At 36.2% G+C, this 26,656-nt stretch overlaps 1 protein-coding gene across 2 annotated transcripts in view; it reads right to left on the bottom strand.

The window, feature by feature from the left end:
- The window catches only part of LOC145293268 (neuropeptide FF receptor 2-like), a 203,898-nt gene that overhangs the window by 17,406 nt on the left and 159,836 nt on the right, over nucleotides 1-26,656 (bottom strand). Inside the window, exon 5 of one of the 2 annotated variants that reach the window (XM_080139862.1) lies at nucleotides 4,927-4,992. In XM_080139862.1, coding sequence (XP_079995988.1) covers nucleotides 4,927-4,992 — 66 coding nt within the window. Of the gene's footprint in view, nucleotides 1-4,916; nucleotides 4,993-26,656 lie in introns of both variants that reach the window. The other variant, XM_080139863.1, reaches the window with a different exon arrangement.

The raw sequence follows: 26,656 nt of genomic DNA, 5'->3' as shown, positions 1-26,656 counted from the left end.
CCTATCCAGAGTGCCCCTTATTGGGGAGCTGGATTTTCCCCACAAGATTATATGTTGAAATATTTAAATAACTATTACTTTAAATAGAGAAATTATAAGTTTTTGTTTCTGTTCTTTTATGTCCAGTTTTTCCCATGTTTTTCATCAAAATGTGTGGCATATTTTAATCAGGTTTTAGGTTAGGAATCCTATACTCCGCTATAGTCTCCATTTTTATATCAATGCAGAATACATGAATACGAAAATGGAGTTCACATAACAACAATCATACCATAATGTGAACATTGGTTAAAAACTAAGAAAATATAGTAAAAAACATCTACGATATTAAATCAGGGTGGTGGTGAATTGTCAGCACCTTCCAAATGCAAATCCAGACGGGTCAACGCTTGAGGGCACAGCTGAACTAAGTTTCCGGCGACGGTCACTGTCTTTGGTGTGGTTTCCAATCATGCAACCTCACATCTTCAAAGTCGGCTTGAAAGTCAACACCAAAGTGTACCTGAATGTACTGAAAAATGTGGTGACCTCCTGGTGGAATCAGGTGGCCCCTCGCAGCTCCGGGGTGTAACAGAAGGACTCGGCGCTGGCCCATAAGTCCAATGAGACCCAAGCTTGTCTTCAGAAGCAATGCTACGACTTCATATCCCTAGCTCACTGGCCCCTCTCGTTCCTCGACCTGAACCTACTGGACGACTTTGTTTAGTCATGTTTCGAGACTGATCGCCGCCATCCGCCAAGTATTCGCCGAACTCCTGTCGGCGTTTGTTGAAAAGCATGCTTCTAATTCTAAACCCGTATGGAGGCAGTGATTGAAGCTGAGGCGGCTATATATTGCACAAATGTCAGCTCTACTACATAATGAAGTTACCTGAATCGTTTTTCTTCAATAAAAGTTCTAAAATAAATCCGCAGTATCGTTTTTTAGGACGACACATTTATTGTTCCTCTCTCTCTCTCTCTCTCTCTCTCTCTCTATATATATATATATATATATATATATATATATATATATATATATATATATATATGATTGGTTGGTTGTTTTTGTTTTACGACATATCAACCTTTCTCAGGTTATTTAATGCCGAATCTAGTTATTTTGAGGAACGATTTTAATGGAGTATATTTTTTTAAAGTCAGATTCTATTTAACCCATAGTTGGGACCCTAATACGTACTACCACTCCGGGTCAGAGTGGACCTGGGAGCAATGGCAATTAAAGGGTGACTCCACACTTCCCAAGGCCCGCAAGGTGGGACCTCACCATCTGATATAGTTTTAGGTCATATCCAGGACCAATATATATATATGAGTACTATATATATATATATATATATATATATATATATATATATATATATATATATATATATGAATACTATATATATATATATATATATATATATATATATATATATATATATATATATTAGCAAGGCCACCCGACGTTGCTCAGGACCCTAAAAGACAATGAGAACATTTTTGAACATACTTGTTATTCTTAGGATAGAGGAATTTTTGATGTCTATGTATCAGTTTTCATCTTGAGCAAAAGAATATTTTTCCTAACCTAGGACGGGTATTACACAACATATGCATGAAATAATTGTACCTTCCCTAGGGCAGGAAATTTACAGCACGTATATGGAAAAAAGTTTCCTCACCTATGGCGAGTAATATACAATACATATTTAAAATAATTTACATAATTTTCTGTTGTGCTAAATTTTCTGTATGTCACAGGTAAGAGTTTGTTTTTACAACAGAGTGCTATAGTGAAGAAGCACCTTATTTCTTATATAGATGTCATTTTACTCGAGTATCTTACATGATTTTCGGTTGTGATAACTTATGTACGTCATAGGAAGATTTTCTTTGTTTTTAATATTAGTACTATACTGTACAAGTGCCATTTTTCTAATTTGAAAACAAGAGAACTCGATACTTTAAAGTAAAGTTCTGTTATGCTAAATTTTCTGTGCATTTAGAGTAAGGATTAGTTTGTTTCTTTCATCTGGGTGCTATAGTGAAGAAGCACCTTATTTTTCATTTAAAAATGTACTACTCGAATACATTACATGATTTTCGGTTTTAATAACTTTTATGCACGTCACAAGTAGGATTTTCTTTGTTTTTTCATATTAGTATTATACTGCACAAGTACCTTATTTCTTGGGTAGGATAATGTACAAATACCTTATTTTTAAGACATAAATAAAATTACTCGATGATTTTACATAATTTTCTGTTGTGCTAATATTTCCCTATGTCAAAGTTGAGATTTTTTTTTTACATCAGAGTGCTATATTAAAAAAAGCACTTTATTTCTCATATAAATGTCATACAACACGAATATATAACATGATTTTCGGTTTTGATTATTTTATGTATGTCGCAAGTAAGATTTCGTTTGTTTTTTATATGGGTCCTATACTGTACAAGTACCTTATATCTTGTGTAGGATACTATACAAGTACCTTATTTCTAATTTAAAATTGAAAGAACTCGATACTTTATAAAAATTTCTGTTGTGCTAAATTTTCTGTACGTCAGAGGTAAGACTTTGTTTTTTCACCAGGGTGCTGTAATGAAAAAGTACCTTATTTCTCACGTGTAAGTCATACTACTTAAATATTTAACGTGCTTTACGGTTTTAATAACTTATGTACGTCACAGGTAAGATATCCTTTGTTTTTTATGTGAGTACTATACTGCACAAGTACCTTATTTATTGGGTAGGATACTGTGCAAGTACCTTATTTCTAATATAAAAATGAAACTACTCGATGATTTTACATAAGTTTTTCATGTGAGTACTATACTGTACAAGTACCTTATTACTTGGATAGAATTTCCTGTACAAATAAATACATTAACAAAGTAAGTAATCAGTGTATGTGATTTTTGGAATATTACATTTATACAAATATACAAACATATACAATACATATAATCATAATGATCAGTTAATTAGTTTAGGAGTGAATCAAATACATACAAATATATAGACATATACGCATACTAAAAATTCGTAATGATCGGTTAATTAGGTTAGGAGTGAATCCTATATAAAAAAATATATAAACATATACACATAAATAAAATTCCTAATGATCCGTGAATTAGTTTAGCACCGAATCCAATACAAAATGCCATACTTGATCTATTTACGTGATTTTTGATATGTAACAAATAAGCCTATATATATATATATATATATATATATATATATATATATATATATATATATATATATATATATATATTTGGAATATGACATTTTCGTTACGTATATCAAACACATTCTTCTGTACTTTTAAAAAAAAATAAAAGTGTTTTTAACATTTAAATGTCAAGAATATCGGACTGTAAAAAAAAGAAGAAATGGTGGAGCTCGAAACCGCAACACTGGTGCTAGTAGTCAATGACGCTGCATCAAAGGGTCAACTGCTTTAAAATACTTGTAAATTTACTAAATAAATAGATGTCTTTGTTGCAAGACGTTGGCATGCACAGAACGACGTCATGGCACTACGCTCGTCAAGTTGTCATTTCTTTCAAGTTTGAACCCCTTTCGAAGCCCTTATCAATAATTTTAACCGAGTAAATGCCTCTTATAAAATTCTGCACCAAAAAAAAAAAAAAAAATGCAATCTTTTGAGCTACTGCACGCCGTCCAGTTACCATTCGTCTAGTAGGAGATGCAATTTTAAAAACGGAGACACACACACAGACATAGTGAGATTTATATATTAGATAATATAATCATCAATAGTTCTGTGTTCTCGAAACCGATAGGTAAACAGCATTTTGATAGATTTTCAATAAAGTTTAAATATTTTAACGAATCTAAGGACGCAGTTTAAATTTTCGTTCTATTTCCTATAGTGTCACTAGGGGCACTGATCGGTTACATCCGTCCATATGCTAATTGAACTATATTAGAACGTAAAGAAATCTAATTGATTTTTTAAAATAAGAGCTTTTCGCTTAAGAAAACAAAGATAAAAATAAACAAAGAATATCGCAGTAAAGAATGCATTAAAAACATGCTCCCAGCATTCAAGCAACAATTTTATTGGTGTTTTTAAGATTTAAGATAATTAACAGGAAGGCAACGCCAACAAGTACATATAAAAAAAAATTAGCTCGCTGACAGTTTCTGTTATTATTTGATCTCATATTGAAAATATTATTTTTTAGCATTTCTTTCCAAAACAAATATTGTAATTATGACGATATTTGAAACTATTTTTTCTAAGAGATTTTCCGACAAACAAAATATATCCAGAGGAGAAACGCTGGATGAATTTATTAATAAAATACAAATGATTGTAACGATAGAAAATTATGAAAAATTATTAAAAAAATTGTGATAGTTTATATTTTTATTTTGTCATGAAAATCGTTGCAGACATGTTGTGAAACCACGTGATGTATGATCTGGCAAAAAAAGAAAACTGATTATAACAAAGACATGTGTATTGGACTTAGTTTTGAATAGACTTATTTATGTCCTTCGTATGATGATGTAACCTGAAGAGCCAGCGCTGTCGGGAAAAAGCACTTTCGCTTGCTAAAATTCCTTGGCAGCCCCGTTGGCATTCCCAGAAGTGGCGCCTAAGGAGACTATCAATAACAGAGAAAAGTCAAAGCACGGAGCAACTTCATCGGGCCAGCAACATATCGAAGTCAACAAGGAAAACGCCATTTTAAAAATAGCATAAACTCTGTTGGCCTTGAGTCAAAGGGAAAAAAGTCACGCGTTTTTCTGACGTTCAGAGCACAGCTATCCATTTTAAAAGTTTTTTTGATTACATTTTTAAAAAGGATACATATTTTAATTAAGCTTAAGAAACTAATACGGTTATTACTAAAGACATAACGGTCCAGAAAGAGTTCATGATACGTACGTAAACTCACCTGATTGGCAAACACCGGGTCCGCTGTCGTACACCCCCGAAAGATTCGTTCCTCCCAAGACGCGCACTTTAATAACAAAAAATATAAAAGAGAAACGTTATCAATTGAAAGAAACATTAAAAGCACTTTAAAACTTGTTCAAAGGTTTCTATATACAGCTATTACATGATGAGGATGTGATTTCAATAATTCCAAAAAATAAAATCGTTAAGGGTGCAAGGAATATAAGCTGATTCGGACTTTCGTTTTGTTGGCTTTTATATATACTAGCAGGTCACCCGGCGGTTCCTGAACGTAAGATGCGCTTAAATATAATATTTAATTCATGCAAATTACGTATTCATTATTATAGAGCCAATTATGTATAGATTATTTTATTAATCCTAAAATATAGTAGTGAGATCACAAGTAAAATAAATATACGACTTGAGCGCCATCAACTAGAATCGAAACCAAAACATACAACTCTTCACCCTCATTCCTTAGCCTCTGAGTCATGCCTATATATATATATACAGTAGCGTACAAAACTAAAGGATAAAATTTTAAAACCTAATATTTGTTTGAAATAACAACTGTGAAAAGTTGCAATTTTGACAGCTGCTAGTCGTTATCATCCATAATAACATACTAAAATTTGAATCATTTGCAAAGGATAGAGAAAGAATTATAATAATTATTTATTTATTTTGAAAGAAGGAACATCCAAAAGTAAGGGACAAAATTGAGAAAACAATGTAAACAGCAAAAAAAACAAAACAAAAAAAACAAACAATAAAAATACATGTACAATCAATATTTAGTAAATGAGTCATTGCTCTCAATGACAGCTGCACATCTTTGACTACAAGAACGAATCAGTTCTTGACAATCCTATATACTAATTTTAAACCATTCTTCTTGAACCTTAACCCACAAATCCTCCGTGTTAGTGTGATTTCCTTCCATAACTTTAACTCCGAAGGTCTTCCAAAGATTTTCTATTGGATTTAAGTCAGGACTTTCGAAATCTTGCTTGCTAAGGTAACTCATTACTGTGGGGTATATGCGAAGGGGGGAGGTACCGTTAAAGGCTAGGTTATGGTTAGAAGCAAAAACAAAACAAAAAAAATAAGTCATATACGACGTACCGGGCGTATCTACATCACTCTTTGGGAAAGAAGAAGGAACGGATGGCTAGCTCATTTATATACCCGAAGGGCATCTTGGGGAGGCAGGGCATGATGGGAGAAGCTATTTGTTTTTCTTGTCTCTTCCTTTTTTTTTTGATAGGAGGATATAAAAGCTGAGAAAAATTCCCTGCAAGGGGAAAAAAGAAACGAGTCGTGAACATCTCTCGAAAAGTATTTTGTATTGCTGACGTTCAGATTGTGCGGCGTGACATTGGTGGAAAGAGGCCAGGTGTGGTCGATTGGAAAAGAAGCGGCAGAAACGTGCTGTTGTCGAGCGAGTGACTCACTCCTTCCTGAACCCAGACCGAATCCTGATCGTAATCTTAGAAGCTATTTCGGCTTGTCAAGCAGATTATAATGGCTGACGAGACTGAACACTCAGATTTTCAGACCCTTCACTGGGAAGGGTGACCTAATTAAATGGCTGGAAAAATTAAAGATGGTGGCAAGGCTGCAAAAAATCGAAGACGTGGTCACCTTGCTGCCGTTATACTTAGAGGGGGAAGCCCTTACAATTTACCAGCAGATGTGCGATGAAGATAAGGGAGACCTTGCCTCAGTGGAGAAAAGATTGAAATTGGCTTTCGCTGAGTCTGTTTGAAGCACTCGGCAAGCTTACAAGTTTGAGATGGACTGGCGAGTCTTTTGAGTCTTTGCTGCGGAGACTGGCAGGATTGCTATCAAGTGCTTCCGATGTCAGGCCCTCACCTGCTCAAGGACTGCAAAGAGCCGAAACCAGGAGTCACCTGCTACCGATGTGGACGAGTGGGGCACATTAGCCGCTATTGTGTCACTTCGCGGGACCAGGGAAACGAGTGAAGGGCAGCCATTGCGCTTGTGGTTCCCCTTTTTATGTTGAAATGGCGCACAACGAAACGTTGCCTCAGTAACCAGTAGTAGTCAATGGGAAGAGAGCCATAGCCCTTGTTGACACAGGCTGCACCACGACGTTGGTAGTGAAGAATGTCGCTAGGTCATGGAGCAGAGCCAGGAGTATTAAGACTGTGGATGGCAGGGAGGTAAAATGCCTAGGAGAGACAACAGCAGAAGTACTAGTGCAAGGTGTGCCCATCGAACTGCGAGCCCTCGTGTTGGATCGTCTGATCGGTGATGTTGATGTGGTTTTAGGTGTAAGTGAGATCAACCAACTGGGGAGGGCGCTACGTTGAGAGGGGCCAAGTAACTTTCGGACGCCTCGGCGCAGTAGGGATTGCAGAAGTTGAAGGTGATAGAAATATCAGAACGCAAAAACTGGAGGCTTGCTGCATCGAAGACGAGGATTTCTTAGTGAGGTTCGATGGCAAGAGGTGGACGGTGGAATGGAAATGGATCTCCGAGCCTCCAGAACTACGAAACAAAGTAAGCTGCTATAAGAAAACACTGCAGGGAGAAATAAGAAAAGGATTCGAGGAAGAAGTGGAGAGGTGGATAGAAGAGGGAATTCTGAAACCGTGGACAGGGGAAGAAAAAGGAGTGCTACCATTACTGGCGGTTGTTCAACCCACCAAGAAGAAAGCTAGATCGGTACTAGATTTCAGAGAATAAAACAGGCACGTAGCCTGCCACACTGGAAAGGGGATTGATGTATGCGAAAAGGTTATGAGGAAATGGAGGAGGATGATTGTCGACTTGAAGTCGGCTTATCCCCAGATCCATGTAGATGAAAAACTCTGGCAACATTGGTCCGATACAAGGGGAAGATGTATTGCCTGACAAGGTTAGGCTTTGGGCTGAGCTCAGCCCCCCAAATTATGACTGCCGTGCTGAAGACGGTGCTGAGTAAAGACTGGAGAGTGAACAAGGCCACTAGTTCGTCCATTGACGATATTCTCGTGGAGGAAGCAGAGGTGATAGCGGAGAAAGTGAGTTTCCCCGTCGAGAGATATGAGTTGACTGCAAAACCGACAGAGTTCCTGGATGGAGGAGCGGCATTGTGGTTGAAACTGTGCAGAGATAGCAAATGTGCGGTGTGACATTGGTGGCGAGAGGCCAGGTGTAGTCGTTTGTAAAAGAAGAGGGCAGAAACAGCTGTTTTCGAGCGAGTGACTCACTCCTTCTCGAACCCCATAACCGAATCCTGATTGTAACCTTAGAATTACCATCTTTGCCTTGTAACATGGGGCATTATTTTGCATAAAGGTAGCCCTATCGAAACCTGAATTCTGTATGATTGACACATGATCTTGAACAATGTTTTTAGAGATCTGCGCATTTACCCAAGTTTGTAATTGGACAAGAAGCGTTGTACCTTGGCTAGAAAACATTCCAAATACCATGACACTTCCGCCCCCAAACTTGACAGTTTTCTTAGTACACTTAATCTTTTACCAATACGTCTCTTTACATTGTTTTTCCATCATTTCTAAATAAATTAAACTCGCTTTCATCACTGAAAAATACTTTTGCCCAATTTTCATATATTCAAATTACATACCTGTTTGCAAACTCTAATCTCTTCTTCTTATTCTTCGGAATAACAAGTGGGTTCTTCCCTGGGGTTCGATTAAACAGCACTCTTTCTTGCAGTCGTCTAGAAAAAGTCTGTCTTGACACATTAACACATGAGGTACTTATTCATAACCCTTTTAATTTCTGTGTAAGACTTAAAATGGTCCTATAATGACATACGCTGCATTATTCGATCTTCTCTTGCCGAAGTTTTGCGGGGTCTGCCGTTTTTAAAAGCACTAACTATTTTGCCAGTATCATTGTAGGATTTAACAACCCTGCCTTCAACACCCTTGAAACGTTTCACTTTCTCGGAAATCTCTCTTATTTTTATTTTTTTATTTTACTTTTGTTAACTTGAAGAGATCAAGGGGCTCCTTTCTGGGGCTAACACTTGATTCTATTATAGTTTAAATTTATATCCGAGGGCTCTTTTAAGAATAGATACTGTTCCCTTTATGGCTGCTATCTGTATTTCCTTACAGCTTGGTTTTCCAGAGATTGCTTCTAAGTATTTTTAATTAGGCCAGTTGCTCCTGTCACAACTGGTATAATGTTTATTTCTTTCAGAGACCATGTTGTTTTTAGATCATTTTTTTAGGTCCTGATATTTTGTTATCTTTTCCCGTTCTGCTCGATTAAGACCAAAGTTGTTTGAAACTGTGACGTCGATAATGAGTGCAGTCCTTTCGGGCTTGTTCCATATTACTATATCTGGCTTGATGGCCTTGTCTTTTATGTATCTGCCTGACTGTATGTCTTTGTCATAGAACACTGCCACTTTTCATTTGATGTGATCGGTGGTGGTTCATGTTCCCAGATGTTCGCCGACCTATCTAGTTGCATCTCTCCACAGATCTTCCAATGTAAGTATCTACATACTTTGTTGTGGCGAGCAGTGTAATGACCATCGGCTAGAAGGATCTTGCATCCAGACATTAGGTGGCTTGGGATTTCAACAGCTGAGTGATAGAATCTGCATTGTTCGATTTTTTGTAGACCAGCCATTTTCTTAAATCCATTTGTGAGTAAGCCTTGGTCTTGTGCAGCTATAATTAATCGTTCTTCATCAAATGGAAATTTGTCACTTTTAAGCCATTGTAGTGAGGCCTCCTTGTCAATGTAGCTCTGGTAAAGGTCTTCCACGAACCTGCCTGCTCTCTTATGTTGTTGCCATCCTTCTAGTAGTCTTGTCTTCAGTTCTCTTTGTGTATACTCCTTTCTCTTCTTTCGGGCGATTAGGGTTGCTGGGTTGTCATATTCTTCTATTGTGTTGTCCAGTGTGTTACCACTGAAATTTTCACCGAGCTTTGTAGTTGACGCCTGCTGGGGCAAACATTTGGTGTGATGTTCATTCACCATTTTTATTTTTGGGATCAGAAGAACATTTGATATATTGGCCTATGCTTACCACTGAAGCTCGGTATGCGTGATTTATTTCAGTGAGGCCTAAACTACCTTCTCTCCGTGGTAAGTACAACCTGTCCATGCACTAATGTTTGTAAATGACTTTATGAAGGGCCAGCATTTTCCGAGTTTTTACATCAAGGCTATTGATGCAGTTTTGTGGCCAATTGATTATGCCAAATCCATAAGAGACAACGGGTATTGCCAATTGATTGATGGCAGTAATTTTGTTTTTTGGTGATAGTTCTGATGAGAGAATTTTTTTTAAGTCGCTTGAAGTATTCTCCCTGCACTTTTTCTCTCATCTTTCCATGTTCAAGTGTCTCATTCTCCTCTACTCCCAGTTATTTATAGACAGCATCCTCTTCAAGGTCTTCAATAGAGCCATTGTCAATATTAAGATGTTCTGATGCTGTCTTTCTTCCTTTCTTTATGGTGCACTTAGCGCATTTGTCGAATCCAAATTACATGTAGATGTCCTCTGTATAATTTTTAATAATGCCTATCAGAGAGGCAAGATGTTTCTCGGATTCTGCATAGAGTTTCAAGTCGTCCATAAAGAGTAGATGGTTTACTCTTTTATTTTCTTCCTTCTTTCTGCCCATGCTGAGATTGTATCCAGCATTGGATCTCTTAAGTAGCTTACTTAGTGGATCCATTGTGAGGCAGAAAAGGAGCAGTGAGAGGCCGTCTCCCTGGAATATTCCTTGCTTGTTTGGGGTCTGTATCCTTCCTTCCGTGTGCTGTAATGTAATTGAGGTGCACCATCTGGCCATTTGTTTTTGAAGGAATGATGTAATATCAGTGTGCACATTGTACAACTCCAAACAGCGAAGTATCCAGGAATGAGGTATACTGTCAAAGGCCTTTTTGTAATCAATCCAGGCCATTGACAGATTTCTTTGTCGTCTCTTGCAGTCTTCTAATATGGTTCTGATTACAAGGAGTTGGTCTTTTGTGCCTAGCTTTTTCCTCGTACACCCCTCTACTCACTTTCAAGGTAATCACCAGCAATCAGATGGTCGTATGTTTCATCAGCGATTATCCCTGTTAGGAGCTTGTAGGTTGTTGTGAGGCAGCAGATTGGTCTATATTTGCTAGCCATGTGGGTGTCCTCATTTTTGGGAATAAGTGATGTACTGCCTACAGTAAACCACTCAGGCGGCTCTTCATCCCCACTGATGATTCTATTGAATGCCTTGACATAGTGATGATGAAGTGCGCTCAGTTTTTTTTCAGCCAGAAATTTGGTATTTGGTCTATTCCTGGGGTCTTGAAATTATTGCATTGAGCTACCTTCCTGCAGACAGCCTCCTTGGTAATTTTTAGAGCTGCCATCTTTTCTTTCTCCTTGTTTTCCTCTTAGATGGTATTTATCCATTTGTTTTCTTTATGTACTTTATTGCCATCATAGAGTGTCCTCCAGAAGTTTTCAACTTCTAATTGTGTTTATGGGGAGCTCACCTTTATTTCTTCTTTAACGAGGCTCCTATAGACAATTCTTGGGTTTGTTGTAAAAAGTTTATTTATCCTTTTTGCTTCAAAGTTTTTGGTTTTATTTTTTATTTGTGCAGCTAAGGCTTTTATCTCAACCTGATGTTCTGCCAACTTAGCTCTTAGCTGTGCTTGGTCTTGGGGGGAATAATAAGTTTTCAACTTATTCACCTTCTTATTTAGTTTTTTGCCTGGGGTTTCACAGGATAGGAATGCATATATCTGGGCAGTTTCCTTTCGGAGTCTGTCTATTTTCTGCTGGAGTTTACGTTTCCAGGCTGGGTTATATGATTTAGCCTTCATGTTTCCTCTTTTACCCTCCTAGTGCTGGGTAAGAGTTTTAATTGAATAAACCTAACCCTAACCCTGCCCCGTATGTTGTATGATTTATTGGTGCAATGGTGCGTTAATCGGAGTTATTCTTTCGAGGGCATCGTTGACTTTTGAAACAAGCACCTTGAAGGCTTTATTCATAGTAATTTTTACCAGTCTGGGCCGATCTTCAACAGCTAGACATCGTGCTATTTCTATTCTGTTTGCCAGCTCTTCCTATAGTTCCAACTGGTTCGCGTCAAATGTCACACGTTGAAGTGGGACATACTGTTGGTTTGTCTGCCCATGTTTAAATTGTGTTGGGTTTGTTGGGAATGATTCCTGGGGAGATGTTGCATTATTTGATGGAGTGGCATGTCGGGTATATTTCTTGTTTGTTTTTGGTAGACATCTAAGACTTAGACTTGTTGGCATTGTCTCAGGGAGCTGTGTCAGGTGAGAATTTGTTGTAGTGTCTTCTTGTTTGGTTTGGCAGATATTGGGTATAAGGAGGGGATTGCTGATTGGGCAAATGTTGTTTTTAGCCATTTCATGGACATCTTTTTTTAGCTGAGATATTTGCTCACCAGAAAAAAACATTGTTTCTCAGAAAATTAGATTTCTGGCATGTTAACTTTTCCTTCTTAATCCCTTTCTTGTTTGGGCAGTGGTGCTTAAAAATCTTTTGCCACTGCTTACAACTTTCTGTGAGTTTTTGGTATTTTATTTTTGTGTATTCCATTGACCAAATCAATGTCCATTTTTCTTCCCTATTCCACTGGGTTTGGGCATATTCAGCAGTGTTAGATTTGGTAAAATCAATCGCAGCTTCACTAAAAGCTTTCTTCTCAATTGACTCTCTAACATCTTTTGGGAGATATTTATGTATTTGCGATACAATTGAAAGCAACTTCTTAGTTGTGGTTTTTGTTGTTTTTTCTTTTTGTAAGGGTGAAGTTTTTATTTGAGCCTCGAATACTGTGTTTTTTTCCTACCCTTTTTTTTTCTAATGGTGTTCTTTTCCTTGTGTAGCTTCACAATAGCTTGTCTCACGGAGTCATCAAGTTTCTGGCGTTTCGCCATGGTGCCGGCTGATGCAACGTTTACAAATGACTAAGTAAATCGTATTTTTTAGAGGAAATTCAAAAATTTGAATATAGAATACTGTTTATATTGTTTTTCTCAATTTTGTCTCGTACTTTTGGACTTTCCTATTTTGAAAATAAATAATTTTACTATCCTTTGCAAATGATTCAAATCCTAGTATGTTATTATGGATGATAACGACTACCAGTTGTCAAAATTTCAGCTTTCCACGGTTGTTATTTCTAACAAATATTAGGTTTAAAAATTTTGTCCCTTAGTTTTGGACGCTACTGTATAATATACATACACATGCACACGCACACAAACATACACACACACACACACACATATTCATACAAGCAGGTAGCCCGGCATTGCCCGGTCGTAAAATACGCATAAATATATTTTGATTAATGCAGATTTTGCATAGATTATTATATTATATTGGACCCAATGTATAGTAATGATTTAAAAAATTAAAAAAAAAATGACTTGCGCGTCACCACCGAGAATCCAAACAAAAACGTTTAGCTTACGATTTACTTCTTCCTTTGACGTTAATACCTAAGCTATGAAGATATGTGTGCTACAAGCTTAAAAATTAAAACATCAACAAATAGCTATGACGTTACACATTTATATTCGTAATTTCGTCGTTCGACCTTTACCTGGCAAATTCCATTTTTTTAATTTTCACATTTTGCACCCATTTTCCCTGGCTAAAACCCAAATGTAAAGTTTCGGATGTTTTATGTCTGTAGACCAAAATCTGACAGAGGAGGTTGGTAGGCAAAAAATTTTAAACAAATATATATACACGCATACATAGATATATATAGAAAGAGATTTATTTTTACTATAACTTTTTTACGCAAATATTATGGAAGTATAAATCATGTAGAATTTCTGCATGAATATAATTACACATGAGAGTAAACTAAAGATGATCACTCTATAATAAAACCATAAAAACTAAACTTCATTTAAATTCTCTCGCTCTCTCTGTCTGTCTGTCTGCCTGTCTCTCTCTCCCTGTATATTTATTCATGAATGATCTCCCTGATAAAATTGTTTCTGAGATGTGTATATATGCTAATGACACCACTCTATAAGAGGCACGACAGGAAAACAAATGAACACATATCTAAGGAAATGGCAGAAATACTAGAGGATGATCTCTAATCTGTAGTGGAATGAGGACAAAACTGGAGGGCCACATTCAATGCTGTCAAGAATAAGCTTGTTTCCTTCAATAATTACAAAAAAAAAAACCTTCTTTACCACCAATAGCAATGGCCAAGAACACATTACCCGAAAGTACTTCCTTTAAACTTGTCGGTCTAACGTTTACAGGGAACATCAACTGCAATAGATACATTGAGAGCATTGCCAAAGCTGCTGCGAAGAAGGTGGGCTCTCTCTACCTTGCTAGAAAACTACTTACGCCTGAAAGTATCCTGTACCTCTATAAGGCCACCATTCGCCCATGTATGGAGTACTGTTGTCACATTTGGGCTGGTGCATCTGCTACTTATGTCTCAATCCTTGATAGGGTTCAAAAGAGAGTCGCCAACCTTATAGGTCCTGAACTGTCATCTAGGCTTCAGCCTCTGTCCTACCGACGAAATGTTGCACCCCTCTGCCTGTTCTACAAGTATTTTAATGGTGAATGCTCTGAAGAACTACTAGCACTTATACACCCTCGACGTGAACACCCCCGACAAACCAGACAAGCAGCTAAATTCCACCCCTTCGCAGTAGAGATCCCTAGGTGTAAGAAAGCCTTCTACTCCAGTAGTTTCTTCGCCAGAACTGCTAGACTTTGGAATCCGTTCCAGGATTCTACTTTCCCAACTGTACTGACATGCAGAAGTTCAAGTATAATGTGAACAGATATCTTGCTAATCTTCTCCCTTCATAATATCCCTGCAAATTATGTCCCCGATAGTAGCCCCCTACTTCAAAGTGGCACTGTGCTTTGTTTGGGGTGAAAATTGAATAAAAAAAAGTTGAAATATGTCATCGTGGCTATTGTTAAGACGTTAAACAGTTATACCGCAATTTATATATATATATATATATATATATATATATATATATATATATATATATATATATATATATATATATAAATAATAATTATTTTCTTTACCCGCTAGTTTTTTATGTTTTCGCAATCATCAGTGTAGGATGAAAATTCCTGCCGGTCGGGAGATTTGAACCCAACGACGAAGTCACTTTGCCTCCATTTGTTAAGCCTCTCTCTCCAGGCCACTAAATGATTGCAACGAGAATTAAGGGAATTAAGAACTAATAATCGCTTAATTCGGGCGGAGAGATTAGACAATCCAGAGTGTTCGAACAACAGAAATCGTGAAGCTCACATAAACGCTAATTAACTGCCTCTTAGTTTATACTTACCAGACAGGGCTCATCTTTAAGTATTCTTAAAAGGGCTTGATAATCATAATTAAGTAATATTTTTCTTTTTTTTATTCATACATACGGACACAAGTGTTTCGTGCTTACGCGATCACCAGTGTAGGATGACAATTTCCGCCAGTCGGGAGATTCGAACCCAGCCACAAAGTCAACTTAAACCCGCTAAATTTGCTAATACTCTCCGTTGTTATATATATATATATATATATATATATATATATATATATATATATATATATACACTGCAGAGCAAAAATTTAAGACCACTTAAAAATATTTAAAAAAACTTTTTTTAAGGATAGATTTTAAATTCTTCCGACTTAAGTTTACCAATACAACAATCTAAAAGATTATGGAAACAAAAAGCTACATTCCAAAGATTTATTTTTAAAATTTACATTTTTATTAAATTAGGCTTTTTACACATGATCAAAATTATAAGACCAGAGACAAAAATTCTATTAAATTGTACAAAAAGTGTATGAAAAGTGTATGAAAACATTCAACAATAAAACTTAATAATGAGTTCTACCTCCATTGCTTTTGATGACTTTAAAAATTCTTTGGGGCATGTTAGAAATAATTTTTTTTTTTTTTTACACAGTGATCACCACTTTTCAAGGCCCGGAAGCCACTCAGGGATAAGGGTTATTGCAAGTACATTACGTTAGTGTGGAGATTTGATGAAGTGTTTACTTAAGGGGGCGGTTCATTAGGAATTTGTTAACATTGGACTTGAAGACATCCAAGTTGTAGTCCGGTGGGAAGCAGGCAGACGGAACAGAGTTCCACAAGTGTGTAGTTCTAAGAAAGAAGCTTTGTTCATGTTTCCATTAAAGTGCGGGGGATCCTGCTCCAGTTTCTGAAGATGGCTTCACGAAGTTCATTCTTTGTTGAGAACATTGCCAAAGCTTCTGCGAAGAAGCTAGTCTCTCTCTCTCTCTCTCTCTCTCTCTCTCTCTCTCTCTCTCTGTCAAAAATTTTCAATTGGGTTCAAGTCCTGTGAGCATGCAGGATGTCCCAAGAGATGGACTCTTGTAGAAAGCTCAAGGTCCGTCTTGCAGTGTGGATTGCAGCATTATCCTATTGAAATAACCATACATTATCACACAAACGGTGACCTTTTATCATCAAAGATGCTTTTTGTTGCATGCTAACATAACCAGCTACTTTCTGACGATCCCGCACCACCTGGAGCTCCATCGTCTCTCTGTAAGAAAAAGCACCTCATACCATTACGAACCCTCCACCACTATGACGTGTGGAAAAAAATTCAAGAGGCAAATTTTTGTCATGCCAATATCGCTGGAAGCCACCAGGACCATCTAAATTGAGTTTTTTCTCATCATAAAACAGGACTTTCTTCCACTTCTCAACGTCCCAGATTTAGTATTCACGACCAAATCTTAAGCGATCCACTTTGTGACGTGGAAGCAATCGATGAATTTGTTTACGCTTTATATTTACCATGCCTTTTTGTTGTAAGTGTCGTCTGATGGTTATTGGACTGCAACCAGCATCTGTAACCGACTTAATTTGACAAGAAGAAAGTCCTCTGTCATTCATAACAACCCGTCTGATTCTCTTGCTCAATGCAGGAGAAATGTTGGGTGGGTGGGGGGGGGCTACCAAAGAAGTCTTCTTTTCCATAATTCTCAGTGTGTTTTAGACAGTTGCAAATAACAATTTTACTGCGATTTACCTTAACTGCTATTGCTCGCTGTGACAAACCTTGCTTATGGAATCCTAGAATTCGAGAGCGCTCAACTTTGGTTAGATTTCTTGCTTTAGACATGGTAACACGTTTACACAGTGATTGCTAATCTCTAACTGAACTAAAAAATTAGAATTGCTATAAATCTAACAATTTATATCCTTGGTCTTACAATTTTGATCATGTGTAAAAAGCCTAATTTAACAAAATTGAAAATTTTGAATACAATTTTTGGAATGTTACTTTTTGTTTCCATAACCTTTTAGATCGTAGTATTAGTAACCTTAAGTCGGTAGAGTTTAAAATCTATCCTTAAAAAAAAAGGTTTCTTTTTAAAGATTTTAAGTGGTCTTAAATGTTTGATCAGCAGTATATATATATATATTATATTTTTTATTTTTTATTTTTTATTTATTTATTTATTGTTTATTTATTATTTTCTATTTATTTATTAATTAATTTATTTATTTTCCATTTAGTGTCTTCTAACTACTTTTGCTGACATTTTTTTTAAGTGATGACCTGTACATTTCAGTTGACCTATATTATTTTGCCCTCTATATTTTTTTCGCGCTTTTTAACATTTCCTGTCTGGGTCATTTTGACATTTGTTTTTCTATTTTATATTTAATTCTATCACTATTTAATTTTTTTTCCTCTTCTTCTTCCCTGATCTTTCTTATTTATATTTATGTCCCGGCAGTAGAGTGAAAAGCGTTTCTTATTTTCTTTTATTAATATTATTGGAATTTTTCCCCCTTTTTCCCTTGTACACACTTTTGTGAATTATTCCATGGATTATTCCATGGATTTCTGCCTTTGGATTATTTTGGACCATCTTCCAATTACGGGATTTCCTTGGATTTTACTTGTGCAAATGGAAATTCAATTAACTTTCTTGAAGTTATATATTTGGATTTTAGCGTCACTGGATTATTTATCTTCCACCAGACTATCCATTCACGTGTAATCACCTTTTTCTTCACCATATTCCCTCTGCTTCACTTTTTTTGTTTTCAAGTAAGATCTTGTTGTTTCATCAAATACTTTTGCATGCAAAATCCGATCCTGCATTTTGCTAATTCCTACCCTCTGATGAGAAGGAAAGCATTTCTTCAAAACTCCGCGGATAAAGGACTATCCACTTATCAAGTGTTTCATTTTCAGATTAAATATGTTTTTAACTCTTTTTCCAAGTGTTTTTTAACATGTTTTATTAACTGTTTGCTCGTGTATATATATATATATATATATATATATATATATATATATATATATATATATATATATATATATATATGATTCCTTCATTTAATTACATAAATTAATATACGAAGATATAAGTTTATGCGTAAATTTTTCAGTATTTATTCCAACAGTGCTCAATACCTAGGTAGAGCTAGGTAGTAAGTTGCGAAAATATATATGGCAATTAAGCTATACAGAATATTCCGTGTTTCATTCTCGTGAAAATTCGTCAGGCTTACCAGACGAATTCTCACGAGAATGAAACGCGGAATAGTCTGTGTAGCTTAATTGCCATATATATTTTCATAACTTACTATATCTATCTATCTCTCTCTCTCTCTCTCTCTCTCTCTCTCTCTCTCTATATATATATATATATATATATATATATATATATATATATATATATAGTCATTTAAGGATAGTTTCAGTATGGTTAGCCGTAGCAAGGGTCTCAAACTAAGATTCAAATCCCAAGCGCTTAATTCGCTGTCAGATATGTGACCAGTATGCTATCAATATCCTTACAAAATGAAAATAAATGACCCCCTTTTCTCTTTATACCAGTTCAGAACACATCCTAAACAATCAGTCCGTATGGCTCTGATACGTCGGAGCAAGGGGTGGTCCTAATCAGCCCTTTGAGATGCATCCTCTAAAACTTTTAATACTCTCTTTGAAAGCAGTTGATCGCCTTAGAAATACCGAGAAATTTCGACGAAGATGCACAAGCTATTTTTGCAGAGCCAGTGTATAACCCTTTCTATCGCGCGAGCTTGTTAAACTCCACCTCTCGACTTTGTGCGACATATTCTTGTGGTTCTACGAAAGTAAATACTGAAATTAGAAGAAATTATGAGTATGCATGTTTGATTAAAGAAAGAATTTAGAGTCAACACACAACTGGGGAGCAGAAGTTTCGTAATTCACCTTATATATATATATATATATATATATATATATATATATATATATATATATATATATGTATATATATATATGTATATATATATGTATATATATATGTATATATGTATATACATGACAAAAAGTCTATATTCCAAATTTCAAGATGTTGTCGATCTTACCGATTATTTATTTCAGCATGTTAAAATGTTCAATTCTTGACAGTACTTGTTTCGTAGCGCAGAATCATTCACGTAATTATTATGTGAATTTTAGAAATTATACCGCCCTTATTTGTCAGAATAATCGGAATTCATCAAGTTAAAAAGAAATAAAGGAACATTGGTATGATTACAAAATGCGAAAGTTGAAAGAAAAGTTGAAATCGTGTTATCTTTTAGTTATGCCATCAAGTTAACACAACATATTCAATAGAGAATTAAATCTGTAATAATAAATACGAAATCTGCACAAATTAAATTATACTTAAGCGTATTCTACGACTGCGCAAGGTCGGGCGCCCTCTAAGTCAGGAGAAAAGTTTCTGGCTCCGTCGATGGTTTCGTATTCTGTTTTTGTTTTTGTCGCCCTGGTATCGTATGTGTGAAAAGAATTGGTTGGCCAAGGGAGGCAACTTTAATAAAAATTTCACAGGGGATTATCTCCCTTTTATCATTTAAATTTTAAGGAGGTGTTGTAGAATTTTTGTTTTTCTTTATAATAAGATATCTCCGTATACTGCTGATATATATGCTAGGTCTGCTTAGCTTTTCTCCTTTCCTTTCCAAGATGGCAAACAACATGCCTGACCAAGGTCGGGGGCTACACCAACCGAAACGTAGCACTAATAACACTCAAGATGAGAACAATAGTCAAATTAAAACAAGTAGTATAACGAATCAGCCCACATCTAAAAAATTCAGAACTGTAGTCAAGAACTGCTGCGAATAGATAGATAGCAAAACTCGTGCACCTGTATAGCCATGGTATACTTGGCACGAAGAGTTAGTCCTGTTCTATACAATAACCACTCTACTTAAAATAAATTAATATTGCTGTTATCCGATAATTAGGAGTGTCGTTTCACTTGTCAAGAATATATTGCATATGTGTTTGCATGCGATTAAAAAAAGATTCGTTCTCAAATAACTACTTCCCTTTGTTATACGTTTGTTTAATCAAAGTCAGTTATAATTATCATATCGTATGAATCCGAAGATTCTATTGTTTGCATTGGTCCCCTTGATATTTTTCTACTCAGAATTATTTCTAAAAAGACATAAGGTACTTAGGGAGGGACTACGTGACGGTCGCTACATCTTAAGTGGAACGAACTAGATTCGAATTTGGTACTCTCAAGTCGTCAGTCTGTGTTATTAACCACTGACCAACGGTCAACCCCGAAAGACAGCTAATAACAATTAGTAATATGATTAAACATTACTTGCGAGACCTGTGGAAAATCCATATTGAACTCCTTCATACGTAATACATTGATATTGGAATTCTGTGGATGTTCAGGGTAAATAGAAATGCCCTGATATTGTTGTAGCTCTTTTGTTAAAACTGCAAAAGTATTTATCTAAGTTAGCAGGGATACCATGCGTAGCCCGGTCGTAAGATAAACTTAAATATGATTAATTTTTGCAGATTTTGCAGATAATATTATAGAGTCAATTTTTTTATCGATTCATATATATTATAAAGTTGCGATTTCAAAAATAAAAAAAAGTGGGAGAATAAAGAAAGGCCTTGAATTGGAGACACGAAACCAAAAACCATCACCAAATAAATTTATTTACAGTAGATACAAAATAGATAATAGTAAGAATTCAGTGAGAGATTATAAGTAACGTTATTTGCGTTTATAGTCTTTGAGTAGAGGTCGGCGGGGAGGTCCTAAGCGGACTAGCGTTCGCCAAACCGGAGAGCGTTTATCGTCACATCTGCCATAGTTGAGAGGTCAAGGGAAAAGAGAAAGAATGATACAAACCGGAAGTGAAGGTGGCAAAGAATGATATTGCCAGAATTAAAGGGCGATAATCGTGTTTGCTTTAAGGTCACCCGTTTGTGTTTGTGTTGAGAACTTGATTCCCACATATTGTTGTTTTATAAAACTTACTTCCGGGTTTTATTTTTTCGTGTTGTAAAAGATATTTGTTGTGGTAGCACTCGATTTATAATACTTGTAAGTCATTTGTGGCAAGCACCCGACTAGCTATAGCGACTATTAGCAATTTCTCTCTCTAACTGTGCAAAAATTCCATAAACACACTTTTTTCTTAGAACTGTTCGTCTGTGAGACACAATTCCACAGAGCTGCTTCCCATCTGACTATGACATGCTTATTGTGAAGTCGAACATGAACAGGTTTTCGATGAGCCGTCCTCTTGTAACGCTATAGGTCGTGAACCCGGCGAGAGTTTTTCTTAAACCTATTGTTTTATCCTGGCAACCAGATCTCTGGTATTAGATACGATCAAATGATAGGTACATGGACGATAGAAATATCAAAGATGAATTGCTAGAGTTGACGCCATCTACATCTGCTGATGAGTCTCGTCTCTGGTTTTTTTGGTCGGCGTCATAACGGGCAGCATTTTATCGTCGTAGATGACAGGGCCTGCTTGCTGAAATCGAACACTTGATGAAATTGAACGCTTGTACAAAGCAGTGAATAAAGGCATTTTAAAAATATATAAAATATAGAATTATTTATTTTACATTTAAGGGATATTTTAAATTCGGTGATTGTAGACTCACGTCTGTCGCGGCTGGCGCAAACTGCTATGAGAGTCGTTGGCACGCGACTATCGTATACGGTGTGCTCAGTGAGAGATTATAAGTAACGTTATTTGCGTTTATAGTCTTTGATGAGAGGTCGACGGTGAGGTCATGGGCGGATTGGCGTTCGCCAAACCGGAGACAATTCTTCTCTCTTTAAAAGAGAGAGAAAGAGGGTGATAAAAAGGAAAGAACGGAAGAAAGAAAGAAAGAGAGAGAGAGAGTGTGTGTGTGTGTGTGTGTGTGAGAGAGAGAGAAAGAAACGTATGATTTTCAAACAAGTCGAATGTTATTGTGGTTATCAATTTTGCTGATAATGACAATTAGACATGTTTTCCCTTTGAGCACCTATGTTCTTTAATTGACTTTGACTTGCTGGAGTTTTATAAACAACTGCCAGTCTTGGTTTAAATCATCTGATTGACAAAAGTTACGTAAGTCCTCATGTTTTTCAATAATAATAATAATACTTTTCGTTAACGCCCCCCCCCCCACGAGCACAAGGTTTATTAATGCGGCAAGCCTTATTTTATTCGGTGGTTGTAGACCTGCGTCCGTCGCGGACGGCTCAAACTGCAATGAGCGTCGCTGGCACGCGACCGTCTTGTGCAGTGTTCCCGGCTTCAACAATTTAAAGCAATTCTTTTTTAAAGAGAGAAAGAGAGAAAAAGAGAGTAATAAGAAAAAAAAAAAGAAGTAAGAAAGACAGAGAAAGAGAAAAGAAAGAAACATGCATACACTTTCATTATGCCAAATCGAAAATAAATTTACTTATCAAATTTCCATCATTACGGTACCCATTAACCCTTATCCTTAAATGCTCTCCGGGGCCTAAATGAACCGTGACCATACGATGAAAAGTTGTTGACTCTTTAAACTTAGTGTCTTTTGATTTCCATTATTTGTGAACCATTCAGCGATAGTTATGGTCATCTAACAAGCATACATCCATCATATGTATGTGTTTATGTGAGTATGTATATCTGATTCCCAAATATTGCAAACCATCCGTGTACATGTATCAGTTATTTAAGATCTGTGATGTTTTGATATTCCTCCAAAAAAAAAAAAAAAAAAAAACCAAAACAAAAACGCCCCGAGTAAAAAATATTCTAAAATCCAATATTACATTTAATTTAATGTCAGGCCAAGAAGATAATTTGTAGAGCTGAACAGTAATTGCCATTCACGTCATTTTATGGCAATAAGCGAAAGAAAAAAAAAGTCCCCAAATGCTGGCCAATTCCATGAAATTAGAAAATTGAACTTCCGACCTAATTCTGTAATGATTTCATAAATATTTTTTTTTACGAAAATGATGAAAATTATTGGAAAGTTGACACATAATTGAGTTGTTTTTTTGGTTTTTTTTGACAGCGAACCCAGTTGAACAAATCCTAATTTATGATACTTGAAAAAACTGCACGTGGAAAGTTGGAATACAGAACAAGATAACGGTACTCTCAAAATTATAAAGTCATCACCCACAATCGCGTTGTGCATTCAAACTCTCAGTAAATTTGATTTGATATGGGACTGCGTTCGCGCCTGGTCCACAAAGTATGGAAATAAAAAATTAAAAAATTAAAAAAAAACGTTTACAAGTGTTTTTGATATAGATGTTTAATTTACATAAAGACTCTCCCTATTAGTATATATAGCATATAAACATAAGAATCTCTGGTCATTTAACATTTCTCTTGAGAAAGCCCGGATAAGAAACATTGAGCCTCTAGGTCTGTTCGCCTATTTTAAATTGTATATATATATATATATATATATATATATATATATATAGAGAGAGAGAGAGAGAGAGAGAGAGAGAGAAAGAGAGAGAGAGCGAGAGAGAGAGAGAGAGAGAGAGGAGAGCGAGTTTGTTATAAACATGAGCAACGTTTCAGTAAAATATATTTAATGGTACTGTGCTCTGAGTATTGCAATTATGATAAGCTCTATAGGTATGATATGATGTATGGTTTTGTTATGTTTCCTCCTATGAAAACTTGATTGATAATCCCTCACCCTTCTCTCCCTCTCTCTCTCTCCTTCTCTCTCTCTCTCTCTCTCTCTCTCTCTCTCTCTATATATATATATATATATATATATATATATAATCATTCCATTGAATGTAGTTTATTTTCTCATGAAAAAAAATTTCAATTAGATTATGAGTAAATTCAAAACATAAAAGCAAAAAATCACAATCGTAAACAAACTTAGGCGCAAGGCCGAATGAAAAGTTGGGTAGGGGAGGGCACAGGGTCTTTGTGACTAAAGTTATTATGAAAAACTTTGGAAACTTACTCTTGACTGCAACATTTACCACAGTACCTCATTCTCTACCCTAAGAAGGTCTGAAATCGGCTGCAGCGAAAAAATGCATGGCTAACTCTTTCGACCTTGCCTTCGTCGCAGCGCAAACAATAGAACCGAGTCTCATCTTTGTACATGCTTAGTTCGTCAAAGAGGGGAGTGCGTTTCCGACAAATCGCCAGGTAATGTAAAATTCAGAGTTGGTAAGAAAATCCCGTCCCGGCGCCCAACTCAACTGGGAGCGGACCTCCTCTAACTACATCCCCATCCAGTTCACAAGAGGATCCTTTGCGGTACGCCCCACTAAATCTCGATAAAGCCTGTTCCTAGATTGTTCGAGGACACTGGTCCCGGCAACGCTCGAAGTGCGGATTGGCATTCGGCATAGAATTTTTGTTCCCTCCTCGGTCGAAGCCCGGCGGAGACCGAGGGGTCAGATATGAGATTTGGAAATGCGCTCCAAACCGCAGTAGCCCTGGGAACGTCCTCGTATAGCGCACGGCTCAGGAAGGCCAACCTCTTTGCGTGTTTGTGACACAGGAGACCGGGCAGTCCCAAGCCTCCCTCGCTCGGACTTTGAACACAGACCTCTCTGCAAACATAATGCTGATCCTCGTTCCACAAGAGTTAATCGAGGTGCTTCTGTAAGCTGGTTCGGCGTACAGACAGATGATAAAGGATGAGCAGGAAGACGTATGTGGCACACGCCTCCGCCCGACCCTTCAAGGAAAGTTTCCTTCAAATTCAAGTCTCAACAGACGATTCGACCTTGGTCTCTACTTCCAACCTGTTTTTCTTCAGCTGGGGACGCGGTCCAAACCATACACACCGAGAATCCGGACTGGGCTGTCGGTCCAACTCAAGATTTCAGGAAGCGAATTTACTCCGATCCAGGCACCCAACCGCAGACCCATCGACTTGATTCGATTGAAGACGGCCCTTGTAACTTCTTCGTAGCGAGCGAGCGCCTCGGTCATCTCTTGGATGTCCGTGGGGCAAAACACGAACATGGTGATGTCATCGGCGAACGCAGAAACCCTGGCTCACGTGCCTCCAGGAGAGATATCCCGCGCAGGACTGGTGTAGTTGCCTTTTCCTTTAACTTGCGAATATATATAATTATTCCAGTTCAATATTTTTCAGAAGTTAAGCAAACAATGAATTTTTAACGAGATTTAAAAAAAAGAACGCTTAACAGGGCAAGATGTACAATTTTTTAGTTTTACGTAAGCATTTACATATCGCTAGGCTTTAATGAGCATGTTTCGATCAGCCTGTTACAAGCAACTAGAGACGTTGCCAGGCGATATTACTCATACAAAAGTGGAATCCGTAATGGAAATTTAAAAAAATTGGGAAAAATTTTTCCGCGCATTTAAATCATCTAGTTAGTCACATGATATTTAAAAATAAAATAACACAATGGAATTTAAATAACTAAAAAAGGAAAAAATGAAATATAATATGATTAACCTCCTGATTTAAATGTGCAGCAATCTTTTTTTCCAATTTTTCCAATTTACATTACGGACTCTACATTTGTATATGTAATATGTCTTGAACAGGCCTCTAGTTACTTATAACTGGATGACCAAAACATGCTCATAAATGTGTAGCAATATATAAATGCTTATATAAAACAAATAAAAAGTATGCTTATGTTTTTCAATAAAATGTAATAAAACTTCATACATGTAGACCCTAGTGTTTCATGCTTACGCAAACATCAGTGCAGCAATTGAAGTTCAAACCAAGCCAACATGTTTTGCGATCTAGCGTTCTTCTGCTCAACCACCGGAAGTTAACGTTTAAATGGAAGTGGATTTAGATATTTACGAAGCCATGTAAGCGTTTTGCTATAATCAATGCCTATGAGAGTATTCAACGAACAGGAGAATTGAAATTATGCATGTGTGCGAGTTTACCGTTTTTTTTTTCTCATTCACTAGAAATGGCTTAACTTTTATCTCTTAAAGGAATTTTATAGCTATGATATTTCCAATACATATTTATTACCTTATATATAACAATATATAACAATATATATATATATATATTTATATATATATATATATATATATATATATATATATTAAGGCACACATTGTTAAAACAAAAGAAAGCTTCTGTTTGGTAATAGTTTATTTTATTTGTTCAATTTTTCTTATTATCTTTTTTGTATATACATTAAACATATGCCATTACGAAAATTTGAAAACATAAAAAAGTGTCACTAAATAGAAACTTTCTGATGTTTTTAACAATGCATGCCTGAATGAAAATATGCTGTCTAAATCCACGCAATATATATATACATATATTTAATTATTTATTTATAAAATTATATATACATATTCCAAAGACGAACCATATTTCTTTTATATAAATATGCTAGCATTTCATC

The sequence above is a fragment of the Euprymna scolopes genome, chromosome 14, assembly GCF_053919585.1.
Source record: "Euprymna scolopes isolate OS-2025 chromosome 14, ASM5391958v1, whole genome shotgun sequence".
In the NCBI taxonomy this organism is placed as follows: Eukaryota; Metazoa; Mollusca; class Cephalopoda; order Sepiida; family Sepiolidae; genus Euprymna; species Euprymna scolopes.
Note: the sequence above shows the minus strand (reverse complement) of the source record. Positions and strands in the feature narration are given on the sequence as shown.